The 12,322-nt window shown below is 43.7% G+C and overlaps 1 protein-coding gene across 1 annotated transcript; it reads right to left on the minus strand.

Moving 5' to 3' along the window:
* Positions 1 to 6,187: 6,187 nt before the first annotated feature.
* On the minus strand, positions 6,188 to 12,080 carry LOC124029034 (YEATS domain-containing protein 4-like). Its single transcript, XM_046340896.1, is given in 10 exon segments — positions 6,188 to 6,725; positions 8,470 to 8,595; positions 8,598 to 8,654; positions 9,499 to 9,525; positions 9,528 to 9,585; positions 9,718 to 9,807; positions 11,059 to 11,153; positions 11,243 to 11,309; positions 11,422 to 11,541; positions 11,832 to 12,080. Coding segments are annotated over 9 exon segments (675 nt in total). The 5' UTR covers positions 11,883 to 12,080; the 3' UTR covers positions 6,188 to 6,725; positions 8,470 to 8,485.
* Positions 12,081 to 12,322: the final 242 nt, after the last annotated feature.

Below are 12,322 nucleotides of genomic sequence, written 5' to 3' on the forward strand. Positions count from 1 at the left end.
AACATTAAATACAATTGTGGGGCCATAAAAATAAGCGATTATAAACGCATACCAGTTCTTATCTTCCCACAGAAGAACATAATACATTCGCTAGTAAGCTACAGTTATATTATATAATAGTTACTCTACCTCGCAAACTAATATAATTAGCCAGCTCGTCACTTCTACTTGTTAATCAAACGGGAATCAAATGACATTTGAACAAACAGGAATCAAATGACAGATGGCAAATTGGCGAGAAATACAAATAACATGCCAGTTTAGGAGATACCACAGGGCAAAAGCTTCGTGGGTAAACCAGAGATGTATTTCGGGAAATATTGCCACGAATCCCTTGTTTTTGTGTTTAGGAAAGTTGTTAAATCCCTTCTCACTGCTACAACCATCAGCAGCCCACATCAAAGTGCTTCACACTCTCCCGTCCCTCCTCCGATCTGTCGCCCCGCAAAAATATTACTTTACGAACGTGACCAATTTGGCACTTTATCAGCAGCAATGTTATAAATAGCTCCCGCGCTGCCTTCCGACCTTGTTTTCTGTTCGTTATGAAAATACCTAGTAACTAGTTAGGCGTGCTGAAGTTGATCTCGCTGTCGCCCTGTCTTGTTGTAGTAAATCGCTCCCTCGCCCAGCAACTCTCTCCAGCAGGCAGCTCCCCTCCCGGAGCTCAGGCAGTGCAGTGCCTCGATCTCGTCCCGAACACGCCAGTATCCCCAGACTGCATCCGGGTCGGGTCGCAGTCAAATTCTTTTCAAAGTTGATTTCAAAAGCAAAAACGTATTCTATCTTCTTTGAAAGCCTTTACTAGTCTCTTCCTGCTTATAAGCAGTAACTAACTTCTAGTAGACAGGGAATAGTCAGTCAGATCCTGGGATTTCCAGAACAGCACCAAATTGACAAAGGACTCAGACAGTAGGCTACATTACAAGTGAGCCTTAGTGGGCGCATGCCAGTGTAAAGCTTGAGGATATTTCTAAAGGACTCAGACAGTAGGCTACATTACAAGTGAGCCTTAGTGGGCGCATGCCAGTGTAAAGCTTGAGGATATTTCTAAAAGGACTCAGACAGTAGGCTACATTACAAGTGAGCCTTAGTGGGCGCATGCCAGTGTAAAGCTTGAGGATATTTCTAAAAGGACTCAGACAGTAGGCTTGAGGATATTTCTAAAGGACTCAGACAGTAGGCTACATTACAAGTGAGCCTTAGTGGGCGCATGCCAGTGTAAGCTTGAGGATATTTCTAAAGGACTCAGACAGTAGGCTACATTACAAGGACTGGGCGCATGCCAGTGTAAAGCTTGAGGATATTTCTAAGGACTCAGACAGTAGGCTACATTACAAGTGAGCCTTAGTGGGCGCATGCCAGTGTAAAGCTTGAGGATATTTCTAAAGGACTCAGACAGTAGGCTACATACAAGTGAGCCTTAGTGGGAGCATGCCAGTGTAAAGCTTGAGGATATTTCTAAAGGACTCAGACAGTAGGCTACATTACAAGTGAGCCTTAGTAAAGCATGCCAGTGTAAAGCTTGAGGATATTTCTAAAGGACTCAGACCAGTAGGCTACATTACAGTGAGCCTTGATGGGCGCATGCCAGTGTAAAGCTTGAGGATATTTCTAAAGGACTCAGACAGTAGGCTACATTACAAGTGAGCCTTAGTGGGCCTTGGTGGGCGCATGCTACATTACAGTGTAAGCTTGGGGATATTTCAAAGGACTCAGACAGTAGGCTACATTACAAGTAGGCCTTAGTAGGCGCATGCCAGTGTAAAGCTTGAGGATATTTCTAAAGGACTCAGACAGCCTTAGTGGGCGCTGCATTACTAAAGGTGAGCCTTGAGCCTTAGTGCATGCCAGTGTAAAGCTTGAGATGACTCACAAAGGACTCAGACAGTAGACTACATTACAAGTGAGCCTTAGTGGGCGCATGCCCAGTGTAAAGCTTGAGGATATTTCTAAAGGACTCAGACAGTAGACTTCCATTACAAGTAGACATAGTGGCGCATGCCAGTGTAAAGCTTGAGGATATTTCTAAAGGACTCAGACAGTAGACTACATTACAAGTGAGCCTTAGTGGGCGCATGCCAGTGTAAAGCTTGAGGATATTTCTAAAGGACTCAGACAGTAGGCTACATTACAAGTGAGCCTTAGTGGGCGCATGCCAGTGTAAAGCTTGAGGATATTTCTAAAGGACTCAGACAGTAGACTACATTACAAGTGAGCCTTAGTGGGCGCATGCCAGTGTAAAGCTTGAGGATATTTCTAAAGGACTCAGACAGTAGGCTACATTACAAGTGAGCCTTAGTGGGCGCATGCCAGTGTAAAGCTTGAGGATATTTCTAAAGGACTCAGACAGTAGGCTACATTACAAGTGAGCCTTAGTGGGCGCATGCCAGTGTAAAGCTTGAGGATATTTCTAAAGGACTCAGACAGTAGGCTACATTACAAGTGAGCCTTAGTGGGCGCATGCCAGTGTAAAGCTTGAGGATATTTCTAAAGGACTCAGACAGTAGGCTACATTACAAGTGAGCCTTAGTGGGCGCATGCCAGTGTAAAGCTTGAGGATATTTCTAAAGGACTCAGACAGTAGACTACATTACAAGTGAGCCTTAGTGGGCGCATGCCAGTGTAAAGCTTGAGGATATTTCTAAAGGACTCAGACAGTAGACTACATTACAAGTGAGCCTTAGTGGGCGCATGCCAGTGTAAAGCTTGAGGATATTTCTAAAGGACTCAGACAGTAGACTACATTACAAGTGAGCCTTAGTGGGCGCATGCCAGTGTAAAGCTTGAGGATATTTCTAAAGGACTCAGACAGTAGACTACATTACAAGTGAGCCTTAGTGGGCGCATGCCAGTGTAAAGCTTGAGGATATTTCTAAAGGACTCAGACAGTAGGCTACATTACAAGTGAGCCTTAGTGGGCGCATGCCAGTGTAAAGCTTGAGGATATTTCTAAAGGACTCAGACAGTAGACTACATTACAAGTGAGCCTTAGTGGGCGCATGCCAGTGTAAAGCTTGAGGATATTTCTAAAGCAAACGCTGAAATATAAACAAGCCCTTCCTTCCAGAACTCAGCGTCTATTTATTTAATGTCTGATCTTTGTAGGATCAGAGGCCAGGGCAGTCTCTGCATGCATGGAACGATTTATCTCCCTGTGTATGTGAAAGAGAGAGAGATTTATCTCCCTGTGTATGTGAAAGAGAGAGATTTATATCCCTGTGTATGTGAAAGAGCGAGAGAGATGTATCTCCCTGTGTATGTGAAAGAGAGAGATTTATCTCCCTGTGTATGTGAAAGAGAGAGATTTATCTCCCTGTGTATGTGAAAGAGAGAGATTTATATCCCTGTGTATGTGAAAGAGCGAGAGAGATGTATCTCCCTGTGTATGTGAAAGAGAGAGATTTATCTCCCTGTGTATGTGAAAGAGAGAGAGATGTATCTCCCTGTGTATGTGAAAGAGAGAGATTTATCTCCCTGTGTATGTGAAAGAGCGAGAGAGATGTATCTCCCTGTGTATGTGAAAGAGAGAGATATTTATCTCCCTGTGTATGTGAAAGAGAGAGATTTATCTCCCTGTGTATGTGAAAGAGAGATTTATCTCCCTGTGTATGTGAAAGAGAGAGAGATTTATCTCCCTGTGTATGTGAAAGAGATATTTATCTCCCTGTGTATGTGAAAGAGAGAGAGATTTATCTCCCTGTGTATGTGAAAGAGAGATTTATCTCCATGTGTATGTGAAAGAGAGAGAGATTTATCTCCCTGTGTATGTGAAAGAGAGATTTATCTCCCTGTGTATGTAAAAGAGAGGGATTTATCTCCCTGTGTATGTGAAAGAGAGAGAGATTTATCTCCCTGTGTATGTGAGAGAGAGAGATTTATCTCCTTGTGTATGTGAAAGAGCGAGAGAGATATATCTCCCTGTGTGTGTGAAAGAGAGAGAGATTTATCTCCCTGTGTATGTGAAAGAGAGATTTATCTCCTTGTGTATGTGAAAGAGCGAGAGAGATGTATCTCCCTGTGTATGTGAAAGAGAGAGAGATTTATCTCCCTGTGTATGTGAAAGAGAGAGAGATTTATCTCCCTGTGTATGTGAAAGAGAGAGAGAGTCCTTGTATAGGTTTTGTGCCTGTGGTCAGTTGAATATGTGCATTGTTAACAAGTCAGCCTAACAATACGATGACTAGGTCTCCATAGAACCAATGATGGAGGAGAAGATGGGGAGATTACAGGACTGTGGTCTGACACGGCCTGTGTCGTCCCAAATCGCATCCCATTCCATATGTAGTGCACCACTTTTGACCAAGAGCCCCAGAAATAGTGCACTATAAAGGGAATAGGGTACCATTTGGGACATTTACATTTACATTTAAGTCATGGATGCTTCAAGCTGTCCCAGATCAGTTACTATTATACCTCTCGTGTCATTACCAAACACTGTAATCACATGGCTCTCCTTTTCAATGTCTGAGATGTACTGTAATTCAGTGTTACGCTATGGTGCGTTCAACAAGGCAGAGAGGGAAAGAGTGAGAGAGAAAGAGAGTGAGGGAAAGAGAGAGAGAAAGAGAGTGAGGGAAAGAGAGAGGGAAAGAGTGAGAGGGAAAGAGTGAGAGGTAAAGAGAGTGAGAGGTAAAGAGAGTGAGAGGGAAAGAGAGTGAGGGAAAGAGAGTGAGGGAAAGAGAGTGAGGGAAAGAGAGTGAGGGAAAGAGAGTGGGAGGGAAAGAGAGTGGGAGGGAAAGAGAGTGAGGGAAAGAGAGTGAGGGAAAGAGAGTGAGGGAAAGAGAGTGGGAGGGAAAGAGAGTGAGAGGGAAAGAGATTGAGGGAAAGAGTGAGAGGGAAAGAGAGTGAGAGGGAAAGAGAGTGAGGGAAAGAGAGTGAGAGGGAAAGAGAGTGAGGGAAAGAGAGAGTGAGGGAAAGAGTGAGAGGGAAAGAGAGAGAGGGAAAGAGTGAGAGGGAAAGAGAGTGAGAGGGAAAGAGAGAGAGAGGGAAAGAGAGTGAGGGAAAGAGTGAGAGGGAAAGAGAGTGAGAGGGAAGAGAGAGGGAAAGAGAGAGAGAGGGAAGAGAGGAAAGAGAGAGAGAGAGAGAAGAGAGAGAGAGGGAAAGAGAGAGAGAGGAAAGAGAGAGAGAGAGAAAGAGAGAGAGAGGAAAGAGTGAGAAGAAGTGGGGAAGAGAGTGGGGAAGAGAGTGGGAGATCTCTTTGGAGATGTGGAGTTGAGGGCCAGTTGTACCCTCTAACTAACTAGTGGTATTCTGTGTTTTGAAGAGTCTGAAATTAAATGGCGGCCATCTACTAAACTCACTGCAGCATTCACCATGTATTAGATTTAGAGTTTACTCCAGGAATTCGTTTTCATTAAAAAACTACAATGACAATTGAAGTGAAATGCAGAATAAAGGAATGCAGTTCAATATGTAATAATACAATAGGATATTAATGCTGCTATGCACATGTTGATGCAAAAGCCCCTTCATCACTCACACGTTGTTTCTAAGTGTTGCCACCTCCTCTTCCAATACAAACAATTGTTGCCACCTCCCTCTTCCAATACAAACAATTGTTGCCGCCTCCCTCTTCTAATACAAACAATTGTTGCCACCTCCTCTTCTATTACAAACAAGTGTTGCCACCTCCCTTTCTCTTGGAATATAAAACAGTTGTTGCCATCTCCCTTTCTCTTGGAATATAAAACAGTTGTTGCCAACTCCCTTTCTCTTGGAATATAAATATTTGCTCATCACCGCTCTCTAGTGGTGGTGGAAGGCTAATGCAGAGGCTGTATATTCATTAAACATTACAGCGCTCGGTCTCCTTACAAGGTAAACAACAGTTTAGCGCTCTCCAACAGAGATGAAAATGCCTGCTGTCGTTCTCGATCTTTTATCTAAATGGTGATCAAGAAGTGATGTCATACAGGGCGGCTGGGTAGCCTAGTGGTTAGAGCAATGGACTAGTAACCGGAAGGTTGCAAGTTCAAAACCCCGAGCTGACAAAGTACTGTTCTGCCCCTGAACAGGCAGTTAAACCCACTGTTCCTAGGCTGTCATTGAAAATAAGAATGTGATAACTTAACTGACTTGCTTTGTTAAATAAAGGTAAAATATCAAGAGGGTTTTTATTTATTTAACCAGGTAGGCAAGTTGAGAACAAGTTCATTTACAATTGACACATGTATTGATACGAGACAGTTAGCCCAGGCTATCCAGATGTGTTTAAGAGATCAATCCTTGACAAAATAATAACCCTGAATAGCATCTAAGACATGTTTGATCCATCAGTTCTAACAATCGTGTTCTAATCATTTTGAACATAGGAGAAATCAAAGAAAAACTGGTTTGAGTTTTGCAGAAAAAAGACAAATTAAAAACAGCAGCTCAAAACCCAGACCAGTCAACACACATGTGACATGTTGCACTGAGAGCCGTCTGTGGTAAATCTGAGTGGGATTGAGAGCCGTCTGTGGTAAATCTGAGTGAGATTGAGAGCCGTCTGTGGTAAATCTGAGTGGGATTGAGAGCCGTCTGTGGTAAATCTGAGTGGGATTGAGAGCCATCTGTGGTAAATCTGAGTGGGATTGAGAGCCATCTGTGGCAAATCTGAGTGGGATTGAGAGCCATCTGTGGCAAATCTGAGTGGGATTGAGAGCCATCTGTGGCAAATCTGAGTGGGATTGAGAGCCATCTGTGGCAAATCTGAGTGGGATTGAGAGCCGTCTGTGGCAAATCTGAGTGGGATTGAGAGCCATCTGATGGCAAATCTGAGTGGGATTGAGAGCATGGTGAAACAAACAGGCAGATTATCTTCAATTGTCTTGCATTTCTTATGTACATGATCATATAAAACCATGGTCTGCTAGGCAGGATGAGCATTAAGTACTGCCAGGGAATGGTGACAGTAACAGGATGAGCATACTCTACATTTACTCAGGATGAGCATTGTCAGTGCAATCATCCAGGATGAGCATGACAGTACTGGCAGGATGCATGGTGGTCCTGTGGCAGGATGAGCATGGTGACAGTACAGCCAGGATGAGCATGGTGACAGTACTGGCAGGATGAGCATGGTGACAGTACTGCCAGGATGAGCATGGTGACAGTACTGCCAGGATGAGCATGGTGACAGTACTGCCAGATGAGCATGGTGATACTGCCAGGATGAGCATGGTGACAGTACTGCCAGGATGAGCATGGTGACATACTGGCAGGATGAGCATGGTGACTGCCAGGATGAGTGACAGTACTGCCAGGATGAGCATGGTGAAAGTACTGCCAGGATGAGCATGGTGACAGTACTGCCAGGATGAGCATGGTGACAGTACTGCCAGGATGAGCATGGTGACAGTACTGGCAGGATGAGCATGGTGACAGTACTGCCAGGATGAGCCAGGACAGTACTGCATGAGTGACAGTACTGCCAGGATGAGCATGGTGACAGTACAGCCAGGATGAGCATGGTGACAGTACTGCCAGGATGAGCATGGTGACAGTACTGCCAGGATGAGCATGGTGACAGTACTGGCAGGATGAGCATGGTGACAGTACTGGCCAGGATGAGCATGGTGACAGTACTGGCCAGGATGAGCATGGTGACAGTACGGCCAGGATGAGCATGGTGACAGTACGGCCCAGTGACAGTACTGCCAGGATGAGCATGGTGACAGTACTGGCAGGATGAGCATGGTGACAGTACTGCCAGGATGAGCATGGTGACAGTACTGCCAGGATGAGCATGGTGACAGTACTGCCAGGATGAGCATGGTGACAGTACTGGCAGGATGAGCATGGTGACAGTACTGGCCAGGGATGAGCATGGTGACACATGACTAAGTCAGGATGAGCTTTGGATGAGCAAGCATCTGCCAGGAAATGGTGACACAGAGGATGAGCATGGTGACAGGCCAGAGCATTAAACAGTATCGCCAGGATGAATGGACAGTGATATTCTGTGCCAGGATGAGATTCCAGACTGAGCATGGTGAAAGTTTCCAAGCATGGTGACAGTACTGCCAGGATGAGCCCCTGACAGTACTGCCAGGATGAGCACCTCGGCCAGGATGAGCATTGACAGTACGGCCTGAGTCCAGGGGTTGGATGAGCATCTGAGTGACAGATATTATACGTAAAATGGATGAATGCAATTTCCAACCATCCCCAGCCCCTCCCTGGACGCTCTGAAGGGGTTGGTAGGTGGAAACTCCATCCAGCCTATCAGAAATCAGAAGACAAGGTGAGTCACAAGCACCATATTGCCTCCACCTATCCAAACCCTTCAGATCTACAGGGGTGCCTCGGGAATTTAGGGTGTGTCTCAATTGTATATCCATGATTCATTATGTCCTCTCTCATCTCCTTCTCAAAACACATAGAAGATCCAAGACAAGGAACCTCATATCTTGTGTTCCAATGAGTTTTGAGAAGGATGCAAGGAGAGAAGGTATGAGGAATCAAGAAAATACAATTGAGATTCACCCAGTGTGTGTGTGTATCAGTGGTCTTTGATCTGGTCCTCCTCCTCCAGCTTGCGTATCTCTCCCTTCAGGAAGTTGATGGTCTCTCTGCTGGCCTTCAGTCTATCCTTCAGGTCTGTGATCTCTGACTGGTCTTCTTCTTCGCTGCTTCCAGCTTCTCCCGCGTCCGCAGCTCCAGCTCCGCAACTACAGACACAGGAAGGGTCAGTCACCAGTGACACTGTCCACTCAGCACTGCTGTGGTGTCACTGAACAACGAGGACAAAGACATTGGCTTTTATTGGCTGCCTTTACATAGGCAGTCCAAATCTGATCTCATTGGCAAAGGATCTGATCTGTCAAAAGACCAATAATTGGGCAAAAGATCAGAACTGGGCTGCCTGTGTAAACGCAGCCATGGACTTTTAATCTAAGCCCCTACTGCAGGGTTCCCAACTGGGGACCCGCGGGTGGTTTTAATAGGCTCCCCAAGTTTTCTGAGCAATTATTTTTCATTGTTGGACATAAAAGACTAACAACACAAGGAAATCAGCTCCAAGTGATTTTCATTTGGGAAAATGTGTTGAAGTATTCCCATGTATGATAGAGAGATGTGATTATATATACACACATGTAAGCCAGGTTTGAAATGGAGTTTTAGTCAAATATTATATATATATGCCATTTAGCAGACGCTTTTATCCAAGCGACTTACAGTCATGTGTGCATACATTCTACGTATGGGTGGTCCCGGGGATCGAACCCACTACCCTGGCGTTACAAGCGCCATGCTCTACCAACTGAGCTACAGAAGGACCTGTTTGGGCTTCTTTGAGGTCAATTTCAGTCTACAAATGATTTGTAATTATGTTCTGGGCCCCAAACAGCCTCTCAAGAAAAAAAAAAGAAAAGAATCTAGTTGATGATGCCTGTAATTTGCATTGAAACACATTTGCCCGACGAGGGTTAAAAAAGACATTGCTAGATACAGTCGTTACAATATGAATCTACAGGTACTAAATGTGCAGGTGTGTGTGTGTGTGCTCCTCACACTCCGTCTCGTGTTTATAGGCCCCAGGGTCAGTTGTCTAGAGGTGCTAAGGAGCTGTTGCATCATGGCTGTGGGGTCCTGGAAGATCTGAGAGAGGAACAGGAAGGACAGAGAGTTGAGACGGGGCCTCTCTGCTTTCTTTCCTCACCTTGGTTTCACTTCCTTTCTCGTGTCCTCTTTGGTTCACTGTTTGAAAAATAAATCAATCAAATGTCTCACCATTTCATCATAGAATTCAGAGACCACCGTCTTCTTGGGCATGGCACTGGAGTCTGACTGGAAGAGCTTCAGTAGGTGGTAGAGAGTCACCTGTAGATAGGATTAGACAAGACAAGATAAAGACAGATAGATAGATAGATAGATAGATAGATAGATAGATAGATAGATAGATAGATAGATAGATAGATAGATAGATAGATAGATAGATAGATAGATAGATAGATAGATAGATAGATAGATAGATAGATAGAAAAGAAAAAAGAAAAAGATAGATAGATAGATAGATAGATAGATAGATAGATAGATAGATAGATAGATAGATAGATAGATAGATAGATAGATAGATAGATAGATAGATAGATAGATAGACAGATAGATAGATAGATAGATAATAGATAGAAAGAAAGAAAGAAACACAGATAGACAGACAGATAGACAGATAGACAGACAGAAAGACAGACAGAAACACAGACAGATAGATAGATAGATAGACAACAGAAGAGAAGAAAGACAGACAGACAGACAGACAGACAGACAGAAACAGATACAGACAGACAGACAGACAGACAGACAGACAGACAGACAGACAGACAGACAGACAGACAGACAGACAGACAGACAGACAGACAGACAGACAGACAGACAGACAGACAGACAGACAGACAGACAGACAGACAGACAGACAGACAGACAGACAGACAGACAGACAGACAGACAGACAGACAGACAGACAGACAGACAGACGAACAGATAGCACAGACAGACAGACAGACAGACAGACAGACAGACAGACAGACAGACAGACAGACAGACAGACAGACAGATAGCAGGACAGACAGACAGACAGACAGACAGACAGACAGACAGACAGACAGACAGACAGACAGACAGACAGACAGACAGACAGACAGACAGACAGACAGACAGACAGACAGACAGACAGACAGACAGACACAGACAGACAGACAGACAGACAGACAGACAGACAGACAGACAGACAGACAGACAGACAGACAGACAGACAGACAGACAGACAGACAGACAGACAGACAGACAGACAGACAGACAGACAGACAGACAGACAGACAGACAGACATGTAACTGGGGGAATTGTATCATAAAAATAATGTAATTGTACAGTCTCAAGTCCACTGTTATTAAACTATTGTTTTACTATTTTAATGTGTCCTAATTTAGAAAACGTATTGTATCTTTCTCACCTTCCTATTATGTTATTGTGTTAAACACTCTGAAAATCATCCTCTGTTAAAAAAAAGGTGCTATAATAATCAAGTTTGATTGGAACGAGGTCCCTAAATGACATAGTCGGGCACCGCTCACCGGCCTCTCATTGGGGTCGATGAAAAATATCTTGATGATGATCTCAAACTCTCCCCAGCCCGTCTCTGTGATCTCGTACGGAGGCTTCGTCACGACTACGACGGATCAGAAAGAGAACACCATGAGCCCTACATTCATGACAAATTACATCACTGCTAATACTTGGATACATTACAAACTTTACCTCTGAGTGGATTCACATAACTTTCATGTAGCTTGAACTGTATTTTCTTCACATATGCAGACATATCCTGGAATATAATTGGGTCAGGTTAATACTATATCATCCAATGATCATTATCATTATCCAATGAGACCTTGAAGTCAACACCATCCATTTTCCAAGATGACAGTTGAGTTTACCTCGTTTCTGTATGGTTTCACGTACACAGACCATTGGTGAGTGTGTCCATCCTCCTCTCGCTTCTTTCCAAAATACCGAGCAACGTTTCCGAATACGATGGGTTTGACGATCGTAACACCCTGTGGATAACAGACAACTGATGTTTTCTGCAACATCATGCAGATCAATGATGATAATATGGTGAACCGGCTGGCAAAGATAGTAAGAAGTGATGCGGATTTGATGCCTGCCTTTCCAACCGTGTCTTCACGACAAGCACTTCACTGACACGCTTCCATAGACTTATTAAAAAGGAAATATATTATAATTAGGGAACACACTTAGTCAAATTGTCTCTTATTAACATAAAACTTTTTATCGATCATATTATAGTCACCGGTATCAAATATTATTGACATCCATCCCCTACCTTCACTCTACCCCCGGAATCTGGTCCAAATTCAGCCATCCTTTTAAACATAGTATAGAGACTAGAAAGGGACGTTAAACTCGTATATGTCACTATAGGACTCTTGCAGTAGTGATTTGAAACGTGTCATTTAATAAGATTGCCATTAAATCTACGAAAACAACACGATTTTACATTGTACACATTTCAAATTGCCAGCCAAACAAGCACCGGAAGTACGTTACATTGTTCGTGGTCCGATGTGAACACGGGAGCTAAAACGATTTATGGTCCTCTTGTCTAATGTTCTGCTTTGTGCCCTGTAGTAGTAAATATATTGCAGTCATATAGACTGAATTGTGTAAAGCAATTTACAATCATCAAATCCTAAACTAGCAAAACATGTAATACAATGTTAAACTATGCAATATATACAAAACAACAATAATACAACGACAATGTTTGGGGTGGCAGCTAAAATAAATACATTTTAGGAGCTTTACAGACGGCAT

This window comes from Oncorhynchus gorbuscha, unplaced genomic scaffold, assembly GCF_021184085.1.
Source record: "Oncorhynchus gorbuscha isolate QuinsamMale2020 ecotype Even-year unplaced genomic scaffold, OgorEven_v1.0 Un_scaffold_5285, whole genome shotgun sequence".
Classification (NCBI taxonomy): Eukaryota; Metazoa; Chordata; class Actinopteri; order Salmoniformes; family Salmonidae; genus Oncorhynchus; species Oncorhynchus gorbuscha.